At 42.3% G+C, this 25,010-nt stretch overlaps 1 protein-coding gene across 4 annotated transcripts in view; it reads right to left on the bottom strand.

Annotated features, from left to right (window-relative positions):
* DOCK8 (dedicator of cytokinesis 8) overlaps nucleotides 1–25,010 on the bottom strand; it is a 219,939-nt gene that overhangs the window by 76,198 nt on the left and 118,731 nt on the right. For all 4 annotated transcript variants that reach the window (XM_060014659.1, XM_060014663.2, XM_060014660.1 and 1 more), the window contains 7 exons: nucleotides 10,623–10,740; nucleotides 9,132–9,202; nucleotides 7,931–8,069; nucleotides 7,227–7,328; nucleotides 4,005–4,100; nucleotides 3,077–3,311; nucleotides 343–507 (listed from right to left, as the gene is read on the bottom strand). In XM_060014659.1, the coding sequence (XP_059870642.1) occupies nucleotides 343–507; nucleotides 3,077–3,311; nucleotides 4,005–4,100; nucleotides 7,227–7,328; nucleotides 7,931–8,069; nucleotides 9,132–9,202; nucleotides 10,623–10,740 (926 nt within the window). The remainder of the gene's footprint in view (nucleotides 1–342; nucleotides 508–3,076; nucleotides 3,312–4,004; nucleotides 4,101–7,226; nucleotides 7,329–7,930; nucleotides 8,070–9,131; nucleotides 9,203–10,622; nucleotides 10,741–25,010) is intronic.

The following is a 25,010-nucleotide window of genomic DNA, read 5'->3' as shown; positions in this document are numbered from 1 at the left end:
TGCGGTACGCGGGCCTCTTACTGCTGTGGCCTCTCCCATTGCGGAGCACAGGCTCCGGACGCGCAGGCGCAGCGGCCATGGCTCACGGGCCCAGCCGCTCTGCGGCATGTGGGATCCTCCCAGACCGGGGCACGAAGCCGCGTCCCCTGCGCCACCAGGGAAGCCCGAGACATGAACTTTTAATTTCACCATTCATGTAAGTTTTGTTTATTCTGAAAGATAAAAATTTAACTTTCGGGCTTTTAACTTTATTGTGAATTCTGTGGGGCGGGGTGAGGGTGCACTGCCCGCCAGGCTCCCATACTCCGGTGGCGGGGTGGGGGTGGGACAGGGGGACGTTACCTGACTTGGGTACGTCCCTCTGCGGCTCGGGCAGGCGGAAGACGTAGTGCACATAGGAGGCCAGCAGGCAGTTCCTCCCATGCTGGTCCTTGCCCAGGCCCTTGCTGTTGTGCAGACTGTTGGCGGTGACCACCACAGACTCGAAGGCAAACTGGGAGAAGTTGGCTGAGGAACCAAGAGAAAAATGGGCGGCCCCGCAGTGAGTCCTTAATGAGCCTGAGGTGGAACATTCTTTGGGGCAGTGACAAGGAGTCCTGACCGCTGACCGGCTGAACCAGGCTGAACCCCCTGGGGCAGGGTGAGTGGTTTTAGTAAGCTCCAGCAGGCCAGCTCTGCTTACTGCAAAGGACTTCACATTTCCTCCTTCTGCCAGCACTGTGGTTTTTCAGGACGAAGATGCGAGCCTGTCCAGACCTCCTCCCCTCTCTAAACCACGCTGTAAAGTGGTGCTACTCAGTGGGGTCTGTCCTGACATCATCAGTATCACCTAGGATCTTATTAGAAATGCAGAATCTCAGGCCCCGCCCAGGACCGACTGAGTCAGCATCTGCATTTTAACAAGATGCCCAGGTCATTCTTACGCACACTATGGTTTGAGATGGGCTGTTGAACAATATGGATTCTTGGTGTACAGATTAATCTAAAAACATATGTGTATCATGTCAGTCCCTGGACCTGTACAAACAGTACTTCACTGTGTACACTCTTGCTGAGGAGCTCCAAACCCTCCACAGTCTGGCTCCACCCTACTTATCCCACATGGTACCCTCTTCTGCTCAAATTCAACTTCCTTAAAATAAGGCAATCTTTATACTGTCCCCATCGCACGTCTGCTTCTCACTTCTGCAGTTTTGCTCGTGCTGCTGTCCTCACCTAGAAAGCCCTCCTTGCTCCCACCCACAAAATCATACTAACCTTTCAATGCTAAGCACCATCCCACCTCCTCAATGAAGCCTCTGACACCACTCAGTACAGGGCTTAAGTGACACCAGATCACAAGGTTCCTGGGCTGTTTGCAGTGGGAAATTCTGTCTCTCTGATAGGCTGGAAGCAAAGTGCATTTCTCATACTTTCTTCTCTCCCCACCATGCCTTCCATGGTGCCTGACACAGATAAGTTCTGAATAGATGCTTGGAGACCAAGTGCCTCCACCTATGCTGCCTGTCCCAACACCCTGGAGTCCCACATATTGGCTCAAAATGTGTGAATGAACATTCTGTCTAGTGAACAAGTCTACACTGCATAGCTGGGGCCTACAAAGCAGTGCACCACACATGTGGAGGGCGTAGAAGGAAATCCAGGGAGGGTACAGATGGCCACTCCACAGGCATCTAGCTGGAGAGGCAACAGCTACATGTGTGAAAAGGTAGCCGACAATGTAGGACGGCTTATCTGTGGAGCCACAGCAGAGGCATCCCAGGATACACTGCAAACTGAGGGATTCAGAGGTCACGCTCTTCCCTAGCTCTGAAAGCTCCCCCATGTGTCCTAGGCTACAAGTTCATTTCTCCCTCCCCACCAACTTACTCATATTCCACGGCCCAACAGTGTTATCTCCTCCTTTTCTGACACTCCCAGGAAAGTGGGTTTTGACACTTTTTTCTGAACTACTTTTTTTCTGATCCAGACACTCTGGTCCTCTGCTTTTTGCCAGTCTCTGTCCCCATTTTGGCTTCTTTCCCTCTAACCCCACTTCAAAGCCATCTCAGTTGCAGTCTTCTTTCTGGGGGCCTTCCTCACCCTCCCGGATGGATGTCTTCGTCATCACCCCGACAGTATTCAGCTGTGTCCATTTGAGGACTTGTGTCCTGTGCTGCTGATCTTTGCTATATTTTATCGTAAGTCCTCTGAGGTTCAATATGCTCTTGATTATTATGGCAAAACCTACAACTCTAAGCACAGTACTGGCAGCATGGATGGTACCCAAAGATATCTGCTGGGCTGGAGAGCACAGACTAATACAAGCCCAGCTGAAAACAGTATCAAACAAAGATGCCCTACAGCAGCCAGTCTACCCCTGCAGGAGATGGAAGAACCACTGGACCCAGGCCCTACATGACATTATTTCCAAAGGAAGTCTTACACATTGTATTTAGTGTTCATTTGTTAAAAGTAAGCATTTAAGATGGGCGTTTGCTGCGTGCTGAGGGGAGGGGAGAATGGGGTGACTGTTCAGGAGTGTGGGGTTTCATTTGAGGCTGATGAAAATGGTCTGGAATTAGAAAGTAGTGACAGTTGCATTACCTCGTGAATATACTAAAAACCACTGAATTGTACACTTTAGTGAATTTTATGGTATATACATTTTATCTCAATAAGAAAGGGATCACATTGAATTTCAATTTAGACAGTTCCTTTCCTTCCATTTAACATGGGTTGTCTTATTTCTTTAAAACATTGGATTCCCTTGTTGGTCAAGTCAACAAAAAATATCTTCGAGGTAAAAGAAAACCATCAATTACTAGGAATGGAATTTAAAGGATTGGCTTCAGTCATTCAACACATTAATGTAAAAAAAACCCGATAATTTTAAGCATCCTATATTAATGTTTCTTTTTTTTAAACATCCAGGGAATCTCCAAAAAAAAAAAAAAAATAGCAGTGGACTTGGTTTCCCTTGGACTCACATCCTCAACAGAAAGATCACATTGGCCCTGCTCCCGGAACTTCTGGAAAATCGTGTTTCATAAAACAAGGCACTGCCTGCCTCCTCTCAGGCCCCCAGGCCTCCTACCTGTCTGGCCAGCGATGACCATGGGCTGCACGAACAGCTGGAAGAGCTTGTCCAGCACCAGGTGCAGGAAGAGCACAAGGGGCTCCAGGCGGGAGGAGTTGAGGCAAATGATGCTGAGCTTCAGCTCGTGCTCCAGAGCCGCTTCACTGATCTTCTGGTCCAGCACACGGATGGGGAAGGTCACCTGGCTTTCCAGGGAATGGCAGAGGGTGAAGAACTTCTCCAGGTGGTTGTCCTGGGAAGGCAGATGGCAGGCCTCATGGGTCTCATCCCCTCAACGCTCACCAGTGGATTCAAAAACACAATCAGATAGCTCCTTCTAGGCAAAACCTCTTACCCAGTGTTTCAGAGCAGAAGTTCTAAGACACGGGTGTTTCAGACCAGGTTATGAATTTCTTTGTAGAGTGTTGTGCACAAAATAGAACCTCTCAATAATTATTAGCTGAAGAAAAATTAATTTGGACTCTGACACATTCTGTAAGCAGAGGCAGGGATACCAGGCAAACACACTGCCGAGACAGGGGTCTAAGCAGATGCAAAACTCAAGACAGTGGCAGGAAAAGGAGAGAAAGTAGAACAACAACAACAAAAAATCTGGAAGAGAAATGGCAGAATTACAGAGGGAAATGAGACAGCAACAGCAGGAAAATGTTTAAATGAAGTCTCCCCACGAAACTTCTCAACCAACAGTGCAGGTGCCAAGCTGCTTCAACATTTTTATAAGGTCTTTCTATGAAAACAACAAATAAAACCTAACAGGCTTGCAATTTCCCACATAGAACTAAAAGGGTTTTTTGGTGTTGTTTTATCCAGGCACAAAGATCTTCACTGATCTTTTATTGAACTGTCCTTAGAAGTTTCTCTGCTGCACCCCATCTTCATTATTAGCCTGCTGTTCTGATTTAAACTTGACCTGAATACTCCTTACCTGGGTGTGAACAGAAGAAACAGCTTGCACTTCAATATTGAATACTCCCTTATGTCCTTCAGCCCATTTAATGGGAGGATTCTGCAAAGGGACTTTCTGTGTTAAAAGAAAACAAATTAGCAATTCAATTCCCTTTTCTCAGTGCTAACAAGCAGAGTAAAGCAACCTGACAGTAGATGTCAGGGTTATACAAATACAAATCTCCCTGGAAAACTAATATAACTGGCCTTAGAGTTAGGAGTCCTGGGTTCAAGTTCAGTTTTACACCAAATTAATTATTTTCACTTTGACAGGTCAATGAAACTTTCTGGGCCTTCATTTTCTCATGCTGAAAGAAGGGGTTTGAATCGAGTTATCTATCTAATTTAAGCTTCCATCCAGCACTGGTAATCCTTGATTCTAGGAATTAAAATAAAGTCATATCCTAATGATTTCTCCATTAATCAGGAATGTCAGGACAAAGTGTAGAATATCTTTAGAAGACATGAAATTTTAATGCTTTTGAGAGACTACAGTTTTGTTCCCTTTTAACAAAATGTTTCCAAGTAGCAGTCCTTCTAGGCTCCTGCTTTAATTACTCAAAATGACTTTTATAATATTTATATATCAATAGCCCTGTAGTCCTCAGAGACCACTTCTTGCCTTAAAATCTCAAGGGAATTGTCATCCTACAGTGTTGAGTAAGGAGGGCCTTGGCAGACTTGGCCATGTGAGCGTGGGTTTTGTGTCTCTTGCATTTTAATGGAAGGAAACATACTGTACTTGCGAGGGTAGGATGTGTGCATGGGGTGGGGACCTTTGGAACTATCTCAGACAGAGTTACAAACTGGGGCCCAAAGCTGGATCCAGCCCACAGACAGGTGCTGTTTGGCCCAGTGTTAGAAACTGTCGAATTAGTTGCCAAACATTTGAATGTCAGAAAATTTCACATGAAAGCCTGCTTTTCTATGGTCTTTTGAGAATCTGAAGATATGAAGACGTTGGTCTTGCATCCCAGCATGGCACCAATGTGCAGAGCAGAGGAGTAGCTATGACCTTGGGTGGGAAGACAGTCTCCAGTGTGAACAAATTCCACCAGGACCTTGCACTCATTATTAATGAGTCCGACCTGTGGGGTCACTGGAGTTTGCAGTAATCTAAAGCAACACTGACCACTAAAAATATAATGTGAGCCATCTATGTCATTTAAAATTTTCTAGTAGCCACATTAAAATTTTTTTAATGTGATAATGATTTTAATACTATGTTTCATTGAAGCCAATATAGCCTAAAGATTATCGTTTCAACATGTAATCAAAATAGAAAACTATGAATAAGATATTTTATATATTTTTTTCCTGCTACTAAGTCTTTGAAACCCAGTTTGTGTTTTATACTTACAGCACATCTCAGTTTGGACTAGCCACATTTTAAATAGCCTCACGTGGCTAGTGGCAACGCTATTGGACAGGGTAGCCCTAAGGCATATTAGGAGAAGCTGAGGGCATATTGATAAAGACAGCTTAGGGCAAGCAGGAAAAAGGAACTAATATTTACTTAAGCATCGAATTTGTTGCTTGATATGTATTATCTCATTCAATGTTCACAGCTACCTTGCAGGCAGGTCTGGGCTAGGTTTCCTCTTTGAGACTCAGAGAGGGTAAGCAATTCACCCATGTTCACACAGCTAGGGCATGGCAGAATCTGGATTTTGGATCAAGATGTGTTTGTCTCCAAAGCCAGGTGTGTTTACTGGGTGTTCTAGGAAATTAGAATGTGCAGCCTGATGTTGAAAAGGTGGTTTTGAGGGCTTCAGCAAGGGGCTGTGTGTCCAAATCATAAGAAGTAACAGGGAGTATCTGTGAACATACAAAACCACTTAGGTGGTTTTGAGGAGAATAGTTTTGATCTCAATTCAGGCATATGCATGTGGCCCAGGGCAAAGGAAGCTTCTCTCTCCAGGGGAAAATAAAAAAAGGAAATAGAAAACGGAATAGCCTGGGGAGTGGGGGTGGGTAGTCAGAGTAGGAAAGAAAGTTGACTATAAAATTTGGAACAAAATTCAAATTCCTGGGAAATTCAACTTGAAATATGCAAGGAAAACAAAAGAGATGAAGGGGGACCTATAGATTAAGAGCCTTAAAAGACATGTCAAGCAATAGCAACGTATAGAGCTTATTTGGAGCCTCATACGCAACAAACAACTGTAAAAAAAAAATGACATTAATGAGATCATTGGAAATTTGATCACTGGATATATGACGGTATTAAGGAACTATTATTAATTTTTAAGGTATGACAATGGTATGGTTAAAAAAGGAGCCCTTATCCTTTAAGATAAAATACTGAACTATTTATAAATGAAATGATATGATGTCTGGTATTTGCTTCAAAATAAATCTTATTGATGTAAACCTACACCAACCAGACTGAGAAGCATGAGCGCTGGTGCTGGTGCAATCAGAACGGAGGGTTCACTGGGCTCCCTTTAAACTAGTGGATTGCAGCAGAATGTATGGGCAAAAAGGCGGGACAGGGAACGGGAGGAGAGAAAGAATATTGACATTGGCCTCTTTAGAGGAATAAAAGCCCCAATATCCACCTGGGGACTGTGACAATTGATCCAGAGGAGAAACCAGTGGAATCTGGCATGGGAACCTTTTGTAAGGATGGGAGCTGAGAGCAGTTGTTATCACAGGTGAGCTCTATTTGCCTTTTTTTTTTTTTTTTTGCGGTACGCGGGCGTCTCACTGTCGTGGCCTCTCCCGTTGCGGAGCACAGGCTCTGGACGCGCAGGCTCAGTGGCCATGGCTCATGGGCCCAGCCGCTCCGCGGCACGTGGGATCTTCCCGGACCGGGGCACGAACCCGTGTCCCCTGCATTGGCAGGCAGACTCTCAACCACTCTGCCACCAGGGAAGCCCTGCCTTCCTTTTTAAAATACCTCATTCTGTAAACCCCTTTGTTATAGATAATACAAGGTAATGCTGCCTGGGTATGGGTTGTATTTACCCAACATTCTGAATTGGTGACAATCTAAATTAATGAGGTCTTAAAACCAGTTATTTCTCCCATCCTATCAGAACAACGTGCTCTCAGAAAACACCCTGTGCTGACAGATGACTGCTCCCCAAAACACGCTGAGCATCCTTAGTCATGTATAAAGGAATGGGAAGTGGCTCTGGAAAGGTGGTCCAAGACCATGGCTGGACAGGAACCAGGTGATGGCCAGCTTGCTGGTTACCTCTGCAGAATGCATAGAGTAGTTGGGTGGCAGCTTCTCCAAGGCAACTGGGAGACAGTAGGAGCCAGTTTGAAGACGTTCGTTTAAGAGAATTGGCAGCCACTGAAATAGATGATGTAAAGAATAAAATGGGATTTATTACAGCATATAATTCTGGCAATTTATCTAGCTCACAATAATCAAACGCAACTAAATGATGATTAGATATTGACCAGAGCTCTTTTGGGCAGTAATTTCTGTCAAGTTCTTAGATTTTAAATTCCCTGAGAGCTCCTGAGATGGTAATATCAATGATTCACTGCTTTCGGAGCCAAAGCAGTAGCATTTTTCTTTATAGCCAATGTGTGTGTATATCTGGAAAACATCAATGCTTATTTTACCTTTTATATATTTTAAAGAAATAACTTTTTCCCCTTGGGGAAAAAAGAGCTATTTTTATATGTGAAGCATATATATAAAATTTGGAAATAATGGACATTGTAATGAGAGTATTCTTTCACTATCTCTCACCCACTGCCTTTCATTCCTGAAATAGTCATTTCCTAAGTCAAGTCATCTCTGCTCTTTGCTGCAATCTGGTTTGGCACATTTTGCTACTTCTGACAGGAAAAAAGCAAGTGAATAGAATTTAGCTGTTTATCTCTGCAGGAACCTTGGAGGCCCCAACAACTGCAGAGTGAATCTGCAAGTTGAAAACAACTCACTGAATATCCCAGGAGAGTTTCTACGGAGTTTCCTTGCTTCTGCTGACAGCTGATATGGTAGAAGGTGAAAAGGAGGTGGTGATTTACTGTGAGCTTAGCAGGGAGCTTAATTTTCACTTCTTCATAGAAGTCAGGAGACCTGTTTCAAAAGCACATTAGACACAAATAACTTTTAGCAAGAATGATGGCTTCTCTGACTATAAATTGTAACACCACGGACCCTTTGCCCCTCAGAATTCGCGTGCTTGGTGTTTTACTTTTCATTTTACATCAGTCTCCTCCTAAGCTTAAAGTCCTGAGACCAAGCTTATGTCACTGGATACACTTCACTTATATAAGGTTGCTCACAAACAAAAAGCTTTGCCAGAAAAAAAAAATCCCTGCACACAATGGAAAAATCCAACAACTTAATTTGGACAGAGGATGAGGTTTGGAGTCCTGCTGTGACCTCCTTTTCTATCTCTACCCCAAGAACAGGGACTGGTGCACAGCCGGCACTCATCAAAGGATTTGGGGGAAACAAATGAAGGATGCAGGAAGGAAAGGGAATCTGATTTTACTGAATTATGATGTCCCAGGCGGTTTACTAAGGGCTTCACATACATTATTCATTTAATCCTCATTCCAGTCCAAGAGGGTGGGTTCAGAGAAGTATTCAATACTTAAATGGGCCAAGGTTATCAGGCCGGAATCAAATCCACAGATGTCCTACCTGGAAATGTGAATAACAGTTTAGACATTATTCTCTGACTCAATTTACCCACATAAAAATGAGTGTTTCATTTCTCCTTTGGTCAACTTAAATCTTAAAGTAGGTAGTGGTGCAGGTACGGATAGAAGACAAGGAGACAGACCAAGGAGGGCTGGATTTTGTTTCTGGTCCCTCCAGTACCTCAAAGCAAGGCAAGAAATTTATTTCTTTATGGAACACCATAAGACCTCTCTATATCACACTAGAGTAGAAGGCTCCAGAAAACTCAAAACAATATTAGGTTCTTGAAGATATGTTCTTCTCCCAATCACAGGTAATGGCAAAATTTGTGGTTCTCCAACATAGAATCAGGGAACTGGCATGGATTTCCTCTGTCCCTTAGTCCCTGAATTATAAATACTGGTAGAAGGAATCACCTAGGGGATTCAGAAAAGCCAGGAGATAATAAAACAATCTTGGCATATGTTTAGAACTCTGAAATATACTTACTTGTTGTGGTATGTCACAGCCGTATAAACTTCCTGCAGAAATTCAGGCCCATTGGATCTTCCAAAGATGACCTGTTCACCAGTATAGAAAGGGCCAAATTAACTGTGATATTTGGTTAAATCAAATCAATGACCATCAGCCCAGTAGGAGGTTCTGGTCTCATAGAGCTGCATTTTGTAAATTAATAAGCGGCCCAACTGATGCAGAAGAACTGGCTATGAAGGGTAAACGGAGACCGCAGAGGCTACATCAGTGACCAAGGGCCATAGGCTTGTGAGACTAGAAAACCAGTGCTCTCTAGATCCGCCTCTTCCCCAGAGGTCTATACTACAGGGCAACGTTACAGAGTTGTGCCCTCTGTGAGAGATCCCTGGTCGAGGCTCTTTTGCCGGGTCACTTGGGTCATCAGGACCATCACTGGCCACACGTTTATGGTGTTTAGAAGAAGACACCTCTTTGGGCCTGGGTCAGCCCTAAAGGCACATGACTTCACACGTGGACTCACCTCTGGGTAAATTAAAAAAGAGCCCTTCCTACTAGATGCACTAATGCCCATGCCAGGTCCCAGGGCTTGGTGAGTGGTGAACAGGCTGCAGTCTGGCCCCCACTCATCCCCGGCTGGGTACCTTGGCTACCACAGCTGTACCCGGCAGCCCTGATGGATCTGCCAGGGGTGAGAGTGGGGAGAACCAGGGGAGTCTTCCTCTAGGATTTCTTTCCCACAACCATTGCAAAAGGATGCCTTGCATTGGGAAGGTAGGTGGGACATTAAAAAGATGGTTTTTTAAAAAAAGTGGATATTTGAAGAATGGAAGCACTGGAAAAAAGTGACTTCAGTAGAAAGGTATATTAACTGAATTCTACACCTTAAATAAAATAGTAGTAGCTAACCACCGTCTTGTTTGTTGCCAGACGGTTAAAAAAATACAAATTCTGGCATCTTGGGTTCCTTAGGGAACACTGCATTATGTATTTATTATTTGATTTACATTTTACCTCAGGATGAAGATCCATTCCTAGAAGGCGTTGAGATGGTGTCTGTTTATTATGACTAGGCAGTACTTTCTATTATATTTATCTTTAGATGTGGACTGGGGCTTAGGTAGATGTGTACCGCAGTGCACATCTGAAAGTACAGCAAGCGTGGCTGACACCTTGGGCCTGTCTTTCTACTTCTTATGCTGTTAGGGTGGCAAGGAAAGAATTCATGATATTTTTCAGTCTTCTAAAATGATCTGCATTTCTAAATTTCCCAGCTCACTGTGGCATAAGTTGGGAAAGAGACTTTCGATTTAGGCTGACCCTGCTTCCCCATCAGCATCCTGGGAGCAATACTGGACCAGCCACAAAGGCCCGTGCACATGATCAGTGGTACTGGCCTGAATCAACACACACACTCGACGCTGATCAGCCCTTGATTTTGTCTGTGTGAACCAGCAAGGGAAGTTCAGCCCACCCTGGTTCAAGGCAAATGTTTATTTCCCTCATTACCGGCATAGCATTGCTGGCATCCTCTCCACACATAAATTGGATCTTGATTGTGATGTTCCGGGCAGATGCTAGTTTGTTAGCAAAGTTCAGCCTCTGTGGGTAGACATAGAGCAGGTTTCTGGAAAACAAAAGATGAGGAACCAATCAGTAAGGTCTAGAGTTTCTTTTAACCAAGTTCTTCAGGGAATGCTAAAGCCTGCACTCATGAGATGACAGTCCTGAAGGAGTTTTTCCTTTCAGAAGCGAATTACTTTTGGAGAGTGAGTTACTGTTGATTCTTCCTCTTCAGCTGCAGTGATCTGATAATAACCAACATTGTTCTCTGTTTTGCTACACAGACAGAGGTGCCTGCTGCAGCTGAGAAAGTCTCGGAATGTCTTGGAATGTGCAAATCTGCCTAGCGGTAACTATATGTCTGATACAAAGATAAGAAGGCAAAATGTTCAGTTCATTTTAAACAAAACTCATGGCCATAGACAGCGGCCTAATTTCAGTTCTCCTCTTTCTCCTTTCTAATGTTATGTAGTAGTTCAATTTTTTTTTTTTTTTAATCTTAGTTTGGCCACGCTGTGCGGCATGCAGGACCTTAGTTCCCCGACCAGGGATTGAACCTGCGCCCCCTGCAGTGGGAGCGCAGAGTCTTAACCAGTGGACCACCACGGAAGTCCCAGTAGTTTCCATTTTTTATTGACATGACTTTCTGTATTGGTTTAACTTTCTTTTTTCAGCTGCCTTGGGTCTTAGTTGTGGCATGCGGGATCTTCTGTTGTGACGTGCCAGCTCTTTGTCGTGGCGCACGGGCTTCTCTCTAGTTGTGGCGTGCGGATTTTCTATCTCTAGTTGAGGCGCATGGGCTCAGTAGTTGTGTTACGCGGGCTGTGTCCCACGTCATGTGGGATCTTAGTTCCCTGACCAGGGATCGAACCTGCGTCCCCTGAATTGGAAGGCGGATTCTTTACCACTGGACCACCAGGGAAGTCCCTAACTTTCTTTTCTTACGTAAGATGACAGTTCAAACTTCCAAGCCCAATTAGCTACATAACATAATACAAAACTATGAATAATATATCCATCCATTCAAAAACTACAGTACAAGTACCAGGCTGACTATAATTTTGTGTATTTTTTCTTTCTGTTTGCATTATTACTACTATAATCCACTAAAAGGTAAGCTCCATGAAGGCAGGGATTTTTATCTGATGTTTTTAATTCACTGATGTATCTTCAGCAGCTAGAACAGTGCCTGGGACATAGTAGGTGCTAAAAAAAACATACTTGTTGAATAAAAGAATGAATGTATATACTTTGAATCATAGTCCTGACTTAAAGAAACAATAGTGATACTAATATTTATAAGGTACTTATCCTAAGTTGGGCAATGTTTCAAATATTTCATATTTATTAGTTTAATTCTCATAATTATTCTATAGGTAGATACTATTTTGATGGCATCATCCCCACATCACAAATGAGGGAAAAAATGACATACAGTTAGTGAATGGCAATCAAGAATTAAAGTCAGGCACTCTGGTTCCAGAGCCATGCTCTTAACCTTATCTAAGTTATATCCCCTCAGATAAGACTGCCATTAAATAAAAGAATAAGAATGGCCTTTTCAGACTATGTTATTCATGACATCTCTCAGAGGCAAGCTTGCCTTAATTCTCCGGATCTTATTAACAGTTGAGTGTCAACAGCACACCAAAGGCTGACGCAGCTGTGTCATATTCTCTGGGAAAATGTCTTGTCTTCCTCACTCTTGGTCCACTATTCTAACTCCTAGGTAACACATTCTCCCCAAAGGCTTCAAGAGGACAAAACAGCCGTTGTGTGACCTAGACACCAGGAGAGCAGTGACCAAGAAGGAGGGCCAGGTGACCAGATTTTCCCTCTGTGAATATAGGCTCTCATAATACTTTACAAGGATTTGCATATTAATTGATACCAGGATTTCAGCCTCAGCACTACTGACATTTTGGACTGGACAGTTCTTTGTTGAGGGGCCGTCCTGTGCACTGTAGGCTGTTCAGCAGCATCCCTGGCCTCCACCCACTAGATGTTAGTAGTATCTCCCCCCTACTCAGCTGTGACAACTAAAAATGCCTCCAGATATTGCCAGATGTCCCCAGGTGGGGCAAAGTCACTCCCATCTGAGAACCACTGAGCTATACATGTGAATTTTGCATTATGGATCTATACAACTATACCTGGCAAATTTCCTGTCTTTAATAGATGTAGTCAGTGCCACCTACTGGGTCCATACTCATATGTAAGGTTTGTTCCATTGGAAAAGGGTAAAAAGTCAATACTCAAGTACGAGGGAGGAGAAGGAAAATTTGAAAGTCTGATTTATGAAGTCTGGGGCAGTCAGGAACTGAAAAACCAAAAGAGAAAGACTAGGCTGACCAACTCTAACCTCTGCATTGTCATAACCAGAATGATCCTCCATCCTGTGTGTGTGCATGTGTGTATGTGCGTGCGTGTCCGCAAATGGTCTTTCTGGACCAGTATTTGCATAAATCCGTGAATTTACCCCATGGATCTTCTTGCTACAACAATATCAAGAGTGGCAACACTAATAACCACAACCCTGGACAAGTTCATGAATGGCCTAGTGGACCTGCATCTGATGGTCATGCAGATGAGAAACTGAGGCCCTGAGAGGTGAAGTAACAGTTCACTCTGTGAATTAGCCACCAGTTGGGCACAGCGTCCAGTTCAGTGCTGTTCTGACTCTACAACATGGATGTCTCAGTGCCGCTTTCCAAATCTTTCTCTGTCACACTGAGGGACCCCAGTCTCAAGGCAGGCAGATAGAGTTGAACCTCTGATGCTGTCAGGAGAGGCCATGGACGTAGTAACAATGGCAGAAGGCAGTTCACGGTTGGGATGCAGGGATCTGTGTGGGGTATACTCCCCTCTCTGCATGAGAGAGGCTGCATTCAGAGAGGGGAGTATAATGGCTGCATGATCTTCCACTTTATGAGGGTACCATAATGTACACAGTCTCCAAAAATAAGCACTAAGATTTTTTCCTTTTTTGTCAGTTACGAAGCTGGGATGAACACTTTCTCTATCTTGCCCCTCTGCAATGCAGTATACTTCTGGGAGAATCCCTTTTAGTTCTATATAGTTCAGTTTCTTCATCTTTGAGTTAATTGAAAAGACACCAGTCAACCTTTCTTTATGCTGTGTTTGAAGAAATAATGAGCTACAGTTTGTAAAAATGCTTTGAAGTAGCCAGATGAAAGGGTCTGTGTAGATCACAATGGTAGCAGCCCTGCCAGAATGGATAAGCAAGTCAGCTGTCACCACACTCCTCTCCTACATCCCAACACATGGGCACCACCGACTTATCCCACACACCCCCCAACACCGGTCAACAATTTTGCACATGGCTTCCAAAGGGTTTGCTGACCCCCTATCTTCGAACATCATCACCACGGGCATACAGTGTTCTGCCCGTACTGAATGCACTTTCCACACAGTACAGAGCAGGAAGGAAACATCAAAGAATTTAGTCCAACATCCCTTTTTGCAGGCCACAAGCCGGCTCCCAGAGACATTAAATGACTTTGCTTAAGAATTTTTTTAAGGAGATGCATTTCCCAAGGATCATCATAGTTCTTACTGGCAAGAATGCCAAGTGATAGGTTTTGTTAAATCTGTATGATTTTTAAGAAATGAATATAAGAAAATAATAGTGTTTTCTCTTGGAAGGGAAGATCTACCTGCAGGATCAGTGATACACAGAGGCTCAACCAGATAAGAGTAATGATCAACAAACTGAGAAACAGCCTCATACGTTTTATAGATGGTAAATTAAGTGTCATATTAGCTAGAAAAATCCTAAGAATTATATTATCTAATGATTTTTGAGAAGCTCACCCGTAACTGAAATAGGAATCCCTTGTTAAAGCAAAGTTATTTTGAAAGTTTCTCCAGTAACTACAGGTCCAGTGTAAGTGCGGTTCATTTAGTATAATCTCACCTTTCCCCAAATACAAGCAAAAATGCTTCTCTTCAGTCATATGCATCACAACATTGAACAGGACGTTTGGTATTCATCAACAATTTTCTTTCCAAAGCCACTTCAGATGGCTTCTCTTGATTAAAAATTATTTTAGAAATTTTAAATTCTTTCCACTGATTCAGCAACAGCCCCTCAACTTATTTTTAAACTGCTGGGATTGAGCAGCTCCAGGAAGTTAGAGGTTAACTTGTAGAATTTGGTCATTATTAGATCCAATTTTTGACCAAGCTCTCTCTGCTCTTTACTGTCTTGGGACTATCCTCTACTTCTTTTGCTGAAAACAGGTTAACTCAAGGGACCTTGAAATCTTTCAAAGCCACAATGCCAAAAACATCAGTTTGGCTTCTCCTCAGTTTAGCCTATTCTTTATCCACTGCAAGGAAACAAAGAGAAAAGCTGCCCTACAAAACAGAAAGACAACCTACAGAATGGAAGAAAATCTTTGCAAACAATACAACTGACAAGGGAATTATCTCCAAAATATACAAACAGCTCATACAACTCAACATCAAAAACAACAAACAACCCAATCAAAAAATGGGCAGAAGATCTAAATAGACACTTCTCCAGAGAAGACATACAGCTGGCCAACAGGCCTATGAAAAGATGCTCCAAGTCGCTAATTATTAGGGAAATGCAAATCAAAACTACAATGAGGTATCACCTCACCCCGGTCAGAATGGCCATCATCAAAAATTTACAAATAACAAATGCTGGAAGGGGTGTGGAGAAAAAGGAACCCTCCTATACTGTTGGAAGGAATGTAAATTGGTATAGCCACTGTAGAGAACATCATGGAAGTTCTTTCAAAATCTAAAAAGAGAGCTATCATTTGATCCTGCAATCCCACTCCTAGGCAAGTATCTGGAGAAAACCATACTTCAAAAAGATACATGCGGTCTTCCCTGGTGGTGCAGTGGTTGAGAGTCCGCCTGCCGATGCAGGGGACATGGGTTCGTGCCCTGGTCCGGGAGGATCCCACATGCTGGAGTGGCTGGGCCCGTCAGCCACGGCCGCTGAGGCTGCGTGTCCGGAGCCTGTGCTCCGCAACGGGAGAGGCCACAGTGATGAGAGGCCCGTGTACCGCAAAAAAAAAAAAAAAAAAAAGATACATGCACCCCAATGTTCAATGCAGCACTATTTACAATAGCCAAGACATGGAAGCAATCTAAATGTCCATCGACAGATGAATGGATAAAAATGTGGGGTATATATATTATATATATATATATATATATGTATGTATGGAATGGAATACTACGCAGCCATAAAAAAGAATGAATTAATGCGATTTGAAGCAACATGGATGGACCTAGAGATTATCATACTAAGTGAAGTAAGCCAGACAAAGATAAATATCATGATACCACTTATATGTGGAATCTAAAAAAAAAAGATACAAATGAACTTATTTCCAAAACAGAAAGAGACTCACAGACCTAGAAAACAAACTTATGGTTACCAAAGAGGATGGGGGGGTGGGGGGAGGGATAAATTAGGAGGCTGGGATTAACATATAAACACTACTATATATAAATATACATTATATATAATATATATTATGTATATATACATTTCAGATTATTTTCCCTTACAGGTATATATATATATATATATGTGTAGGTGTAACTGAATTGCTGTACACCTGAAACTAACTCTATATTGTAAATCAACTATACTTCAATTTTAAAAAGGTGTGAGTATACGTATTAATAAAAATATTGCTGACCAAAAAAAAAAAAAAAAAAAAAAAAAGCTGCCCTGTCACGGGTTCGGTGTTCTCTCCCAGAGGCTTCTCCAGCTCGGAATGGAGCTCAGGGAGCAAGTAACCTAGAGCAAAAAGCATCCTGGCCACCTGATTAAACAACTGGATGCTCTGAACACCTCTTTAGCTGAGTTTGTAACACAACTCAGTCAGCAGGAGAGGATGAAAGGAGGCCTTGAGAGGCGAGCTGAGCAGCCCCAGCCCGACAAGAGGACAGAAGGCCTCCATCGGCTGGTTGCAGGGATGAAGCCCAGGGAGAACTTCAACGAGAAGCTGAAATCGCTAGAGCAGAAGCTGCGGGAAGCTGTGTTATCCAAGGCAGGTGGGCTCTCTTTGACTAGGGTAATGGGTGCCGTCATGGTGACTAGATCGTTATTGATAATTTGAGTTAACCATGATTTTAACAGATTGGGAAATAAGCCACAAGGTAAGATGCATCAAGTTGGGCTTATTTCTCCCGTGCAAAAGCCTGGTTAAAAAGAGTAGTGGTACAGATTAATCCTTTGGGATGCAAATACTCACGTATCTTCTGTGGCTGATAATGCCAACCTAAACCATGTTTTGAATAAAAACATATTTGTGTCACTCACTACCACACCTGCCAAGGAGTACATAGAGAACCACTCATGCCATAAAGCCAGAAGCCTGGCCTTCTATACTCTGAGAATATTACAGGACCTCGGAAATCCCAAAGACAGCCAAAGGATCAATTGTAGCTGTTCAGGTCAGACAATCCTTGTGCTACTTATGTATCTCTTTGAAAGTGAGACTGAAGTGAGTTAAATGGCTTATACTCATTGCATAATGTGGAGTGAAAATTTAGAATATAAAACATTCTGTACGGAAGGGCCGTAAATATTCAGAAGTTGAATATGCATAAAGGATAAGGGCTAAAAGATGATCTGGGGAAATGAAAAAGGTAATGTGATTTTGAGAAGAATTGGGGTCAATTTTGGTTTTCTTTCTGTTACTTCACTATAGAACCTGTAACAAAGCAATAATATCAAATACATGTTTAAAAAAAAGAAAAAGAAAAAAAGGAGAAAAAAAGAATTGCGGGTCTTGTGGCCTGGGTTATCTTCACTGTCTTCTGAGTATCAGTAATGCCTGTAACCTAAGCCTCTTTTATACCAGGGAAGATGGGCTTGTATGGAGGCGTATGATTAGTGACCCTCACCAGGTAAGAAATCGGGTGAGAATGTCCTTTAAAAAACTGCAAAATGTTCTACAAATAGAAGGTGGACAAGTCAATTTCCTCACCTGTAATAGAAAGGTTGGAGTTAAGTCTCAAATGCAATGATACTCCAAAAGTGCTTAGTAAACTGCAATATATGACACAAATGAAGATTCTCTTCCTATGAAAATTGTAAAACAGCTGAGTGGACTTTATAATGCAACTTTAAACAGTCTGCAGGACTGTGAGATCTTAAAACATATTACTTACAGAATGGATCAATTTCTGTGGGTTTCTCTCTCCACCTTTCAATTTATCTATGTCTCTCGTATATCTCTTGGTGGTGTTCTCTCTCTCCCTCTCTCTCTCTTTTTCTCTCTCTCTCTCTTTCTCTCTCTCTCCCTCTCTCTCACCCACCCCCTGTCTTTAATCTGTGTGTGTGTGTGTGTGTGTGTGTGTGTGTGTGTGTCTCTGCGTCTCTTTCAGTATCCCTCAGTTTCTCTCTTTCTGTCTTTCTGATACAGCCTCTACCATCTTTTTCTCTCTCCCATGGCCTCTCAGAAAGGCAAAATGCTCTTTTTGCGGGGGCGCTCCTTCAGTTTCATCTAGTCACTGAAATCCATTTCCTTACAAGTTCACAAGCGTTTGAGGATTTCCCACCCTGAGCCGGGCCTGGGTTACAGGCAGAGCTGTTTCTTTCTCTCAGGATGACAGGCACAGAGCCCAAGATCTATGAACGTCTCAGGATTCCAAAAAAAATGCCTGAGAACCCTCAAAAATGATTAGCTCCAAAATATGAAAAGTAAAACCTCAAAATCAAAATTAATGAATTTTAAATTAAATGCTTACCAAATGCAACATTTGGTCAATTAGTCAACAGTAACTCTATTGAGTTTAACCTACAGGTGAAAAAATTTCCCCCCTACTTTGCAGATTGCTATAAAATTATACATAGGGTATATGTAATTAATAAGGAAGTGGGTGCATCTTAATATGCTTTAGTTAACATGTGGTCTGGTACTTCGGGTTTAGGGAGGGTTTTTTTTTAAATTTTTTAAAAATTTATTTATTTATTTTTTTGGCTGCCTTGGGTCTTTGTTGCTGCGCGCGGGCTTTCTCTAGTTGTGGCGAGCGGGGGCTACTCTTCATTGCGGTTCGCGGGCTTCTCATTCGGTGGCTTCTCTTGTTGCAGAGCACGGGCTTTAGGCGCATGGGCTTCAGTAGTTGTGGTGCATGGGCTCAGCAGTTGTGGCTTGCAGGCTCTAGAGCATAGGCTCTAGAGCACAGGCTCCGTAGTTGTGGCACACGAGCTTAGTTGCTCCGCGGCATGTGGGATCTTCCCAGACCAGGGCTCGAACTCGTGTCCCCTGCACTGGCAGGCGGATTCTTAACCACTGTGCCACCAGGGAAGTCGGTTTAGGGAGGTTTTAAAAGGAACTTGGCTATTGATATGGGAGAGGGGAAGAATAAAATACCAGAGAAACTGGTTTTTCTGTTTTATTAGTTTTCTTATAGCTAGAGATGCAAATGTTGGTTTAATAGCAGGCCACTAGCAAGAGGCACTGGATTGAAGTAGATGGGGTAGTAAATTAGTACCCACCTCTCCTGATACAAAACTATTGAAACAGCTTTCTATATAAAAAGCTCTCCAGGTTTCTAAACAAACACTCTCAACCTAACTATTTTGGCAATTTCAAAGTAATTTCTTTTTCTTTCCTTGTGTTTTAAAACCTTCCCTCTCCAGCCTTTTTTACAAAGACAGAACCAAAGAACTGATGAACTCTTCGCAGAAGCAGAAATGTAGCAAAACCAATTGTAAGAACGGGATGCCCTCATTCAAAAACTACAGGAAAAGGTTGGTGTCTCTTCCTTCCTTTTAGCAACAGACTTCAATTTGAGCAGAATGAAATTCAAATAACAGTAATATCTTATAGTTATCTGATGTGTTTTACTCAAGCATTCCAAAGAAAATTGCAAACCTAGAGATACTATTTTGAGGTACCTAGGCATGGTAAGAAGCTGAGGAGGTGGTTTTATTTTTCAGTCACATTTCACTTCCAGGAAAATTTATTTTAAATGTAATAGTAAAAGTAGCTAATAATATTTATTTTTTACCATGTGCAGGCACCATTCTAATAACAGCTAATCGTAGCAATGACAGGTACTACTATTTAGCCTCATTAGGCAGATGATAAAACTGAGGCACAGAGAGGTTGCATAACTTGCACAAGGTAACACAGCTGGCAAATGGCACAGGGCAATTCAAATGCGGGTGCCCTGAAACTCATACTAGACCCACTGCCCATAACCTTTGCTGCTTCTAAGAACAGTAAACAGTTTCTTTGGTCAACAATCAGACTCACCAGAACTTTATCATGATGTGGTCTTTTATTAAATTGTTCAAGGGCTAAAGGATTTCACCAAGCAAACTATAAGAGTTTTTTTTTTTTAAGTTTAAAATAACAAAGTTTAAAATAACTGAGAAGATGAGAGTGAGTACTGTCCCTCAGTGTCAGAAGTTTTGGTGTTTTAAATACATCAAGTGCAAATGAAGTTAGAAATCTCAGAGTTTAATATTTGGTATATTCTGGAAATAGGAAACCTGCAAGCCTAGAGTGGCTATATATTTTATTTTTTTTATTTTTTATTTTTTTTTGCGGTACGCGGGCCTCTCACTGTTGTGGCCTCTCCCGCTGCGGAGCACAGGCTCTGGACGCGCAGGCTCAGCGGCCATAGGCTCACGGGCGCAGCCGCTCTGCGGCATATGGGATCCTCCCCGACCGGGTCACGAACCCGCGTCCCCTGCATCGGCAGGCGGAGTCGCAACCACTGCGCCACCAGGGAAGCCCCCTGGCTATGTATTTTAAGTGGGATCATGCTTTGTAAATGCTTTTGGATGAGCTGACTTTGCTACTCAGAGGCCATCCAGAGAGGAGCAGCATCACCTGGGAGCAAGTTCGGATGCACTGCAGACCTGCTGAATCAGAACATGCGTTTTAACAATACCCCAGGTGATTCAAATGCACGTTCAAGTTTGACAACCACTGATCCAAGGGAACTGGTCTGTTTTTTAATTTGACAGATGTATGAATCCTGTAGTTCAGGGGTTTTTTTGGTTTTGTTTTGTTTTTGTTTTTGGTTGCTAGGAAGCTCAAAGTCAAATTTGCAGCTGACTTTGTAAGAAAGTGTAGAGGACCTTAACCTTACCCAGATTTATACCGATTTCCTTCTCCTTATTTTCCTTTCATCCAGAAATTTTATTCCTTGTTACACAATCTCCATAAGCTGCCTCACATACTTTTCTTAGAATGGGAATGTTTATAAATAAATGCATAAAAATAAAATATTTGCTACCTCCTGTCTTGTCGTTCCATGGTCTCATGCCATTATTTGTGTTTATTCCTATTTCTAATACTTAAGGTTAGATCAAATCACAAACTCACAAAGGAATCAGTGAAAAACGGAAATGGGAAGAAAACACCTAACATGTAGGGTGAAGAGAACATTCCATCTTCAGAAATCAGAGCAAGAAAAACGGAATGTGAGACCTGTTCTAGGACACCAGTCAGGATCCACACAAGGCTGCCTGCCCTGCGAAGAGGCACAAGAATGGAAGGAGGCACCGGGATGCTGTCACAAGCAGCAGCTTGACCCTTAGTAACCTCTGTGCTCTGTGGGCTAGGCTACAATGCTTTGTATAAATGCTGGTACTGTATCCTGAACATTGCGGACCTCTACCCTCTGCCCCCACAAAAAGCAAACACGGTTAAGAAGCCAGAGACAAAATGTTACCATGTTGTTTAGAAACACTACAGTGACCCAATATGCTCTCTCCATAGTCTTGTTATGTTAAAATAATGCACTCAAAAACAGAAATCAAATGAGAGAGAGAAAAACAAAAAACAACAGCAAACTCTAATACTTGTTATTACACCATTTTCAAGACTTTTGCAGGGAAAATGGTTTCTATGCTTTCTCAACTGATGAACTACAATTTGAACATCAAATACGGTGTCTTTACATAGGACAGCTATTATAAGTACTAAGAATCTGTCTTTGAACATGAACTAACTAAATGCTCACAGCTCCTATATTTGCAGAGTACCTTTTCTGTTACATCAATCCCTATTCCTTCTTTTTATGAGATAGATAAAAAGCTCCTCTTAAGTGAGAGCTTGAAAGGCCAGCATTCCTATGAAATAATGCAGGACCTCAAGCTGGGGCAAAGAAGATGTTACCTTTTATTTTTTTTTTTTTTTTATTTTTTTTTTTTTGTGGTACGTGGGCCTCTCACTGCTGTGGCCTCTCCCATTGCGGAGCACAGGCTCCGAACGCACAGGCTCAGCGACCATGGCTCACGGGCCTAGCCGCTCCGCGGCATGTGGGATCTTCCCGGACCGGGGCACGAACCCATGTCCCCTGCATCGGCAGGCAGACTCTCAACCACTGCGCCACCAGGGAAGCCCGATGTTACCTTTTAGAAACAAGTGAAAGCACTCTAGCTCTCCTTAAAACCCACTTACTTGTTTAGGAAAAGTCCAGCTAGTTTTCAATAGCAAAAGACCCAAAGGGAAAGTTGGGATGTTTATGATCCTAGGCTTTATCTAGATCAGATTCCCATTGAAAAGAATCACAAATACATAAGCATTTGAAACATGCTGGGGAAAACTGACTGCTTCAAGAAAAAAATAAATCTCTAACCTTGCTTGAAACGTTGTTTTTTAAAGATACTTTGTTGAACTGGCTGAAATTTTACCAGTTAAGATATTCATGTTACCATATATTCTTTTGAAACTCTACTTAGCAGATTGAATGTATTAAGTGGTTTATATATCATTCACTCCCACCTTAGTATGAATTAGTTTACCCAGTTTTTTCCTTCTTACAAAGAGGTTAGATTTAGGGGCTGTCAGGTGTGAGTGGTGAAAGGAAATAAAAAGGATGACCTGGTGATTGTTAACCATGAGGCACTGCTTTGAGGAAGATTCCCCAGTTGCCTAGGGTGTCAGGGAGAGTGACAAAGTAAGGGGAAAAGTTGGAAAAGTACCCAAATCCAGACTTTTTATTCCACAATTTTTTTTCTATAACTTTCTTAAACTTGACACTGACAACACAGTCAAAATATTCACTGCATAACTGCAGCTCTTTCAACTCCCAGCTACCATCATGGGACCCATGATGTGGTTTTAAGGTCTAAGTTATTTGGATATTCTTTGTGATTCTGACTTAGGGAGGGCTCAGATATCTGTTAAATAGGTCAAGCTCTCAGTTGGTTTATTAGCCTATTTTCAGTGGGTTTTTATGGATGACTAGAAAATATTTAATAAGAATGTATTTTATTTTACATGAGCAGAGATTGGAACTACTCTAGAAATATACATTTCAGACATCCTATAAAACTCACCCTTCCACAAGTACATTCTGCATTTCACTCAGAGGATTTATATAGGTTTTATATATGTATATAGATGAACAGACGAGGTGAGTCTATGATAGGGGGGAGTGGGGTGGGTAAGGTGCTACATGCTGGGCAATGGGATAAAAGACCCCATTCCTTAATAGGTACAGCTTAGGGTTTTTTCCTACTACTATGAATCTAAGAAAACTTGGGAAATCTCCTTTAACCTAGGTGAAAAAACTGTTCCCCCGCATGGTAGGCTTGTTTCTTTGGAGTGTGGGTTCGTGAGGAGGGCTGGGCTGGGGGCAGGGGCAGGGACGGACTCTTCTCACCTTAGAGGATCTGTCAAGAAGCTGTTAATTTTCTATTAGGGAGAGGTGTATTGTCCTAAAAATATACCAGGCTGATGGGAACACTGTCCACAAGGAGCCTGGTCCTCTGCATCAGCAGAAGTAATCCACCCTCCCTCACTCACCTTCCCACCTCCCCACACTCCTTCAAATTCACACAGCTGGAGTGCCCCAACTTTTGGTAGCTTGGTTAAGAACTATGGTAGCAGCTTCTAAGGCTCCCAATGATGCCTGCCTCCTGGTGTTCTCACCCTCTGTAATTCCCTCCCCTCAAGTGTGGGCTGGACCTAGTGACTCATTTCTACCCAATAGGATACAGCAAGATTAGGTTACAAAAAGACTGGCTGCTATCTTGCTTTCTCTCTCTCTCTTTCTCGCTTATTCTGAAGACCCCAGTTGCCATGTTGTGAGCTGCCCTACAGAGAAACCAATATAGCAAGGAATTCGAGGGGATCTCTTGCCAACAGCTAGAGAGGACCTAAGGCCCTTAGTTTAACAACGAAAGAGGAACTGAACACTGTCAACAACTTCAGGAGTGAGCTTGGAAGTGAATTCTCCCCTCGTTGACCCTTGGGGTGATCCCAGCCCTGGCTGACATCTTGACTGTGGCCTTTGGAGAGCCCTGAGTCAGAGGCACTCAGCCCACGCCTGGATAACCCACACAATCTGTGAGGTAACAACTGTTGTTTCATGCTGCAAAGTTTTGGTTATGCAGCAATAAGTAACTGATACGACTATATACATTTTAAAAAAGTATATGTTAGATATTTGCTGATATTTAAACAAGTGATTCCTTTAAAAATCCTTTAGCTTGTAACATTTCTGCCTCTTAACTGTATCTCAGGGTTATTATTCCTGCTCTAAGGCGTATAATATCATGACTACCTAGAGGAAAATACTCAACATCAAAATAGCCTCTATGGAGTCCATCCAATCACCAACTAAGTATAAAAACTTGAGAATTTAAAAGTATATGAATAACTAAATTTTCTTTGGTTCTAGTTTTGATTCTATTCACTGAATTAATGTTTCTTAAAGAGGCTGTGACAGGTCAGATAAAAGAGCAGAAGAATGCTTTAAAGTACTGACCACAAATACCTTCTTCCTCCCTTAAAACATCAAATTTTTAATGAAAGTTTCCCCCAAACAAAACAACAATTTCAACGTATTTGGCTTTGCCAAACATATGCTTGGTAAATATTCAAGCATTTCAACAATATTTGGTTTTGTGAAAGACCTAAAATTCAAGTTTAAAGACACCATTTTGATGCCAAATCTGGGCAACGTGTTTCAAAAGACCACCAGGCAGAATTGTCACGTGAAGGACTAACACGAACCAACCTGCATGTTCTTTTGAGAGACGGAGGGAGCACATTTTTTCCAGGCTTTGCAAATAGTTTCCTAAAACAAATCTGCCAGCTGACAAAAACTCATACACATACCAGAAAATTTCCAAGTTTTGCTGTTGCTGAAGCTGACTTTTTTCTTTGGGTTTGAGGCAGAACTTTTACTAGTCCCCTACCCATTAAAAAAAACAAAAAACAAAAAACAGCCAATGAATAAATCAATACTATTGATTAAAATGCTTGCTTTAACATTCCTGATGATTTTAATATTGGCAGATGTCTCGGTTCGGGTTGGGGAAGAAAATATTGGAATTGGAGGAAA

This window comes from Delphinus delphis, chromosome 6 (genome assembly GCF_949987515.2).
Source record: "Delphinus delphis chromosome 6, mDelDel1.2, whole genome shotgun sequence".
Taxonomy (NCBI): Eukaryota; Metazoa; Chordata; class Mammalia; order Artiodactyla; family Delphinidae; genus Delphinus; species Delphinus delphis.
Note: the sequence above shows the minus strand (reverse complement) of the source record. Positions and strands in the feature narration are given on the sequence as shown.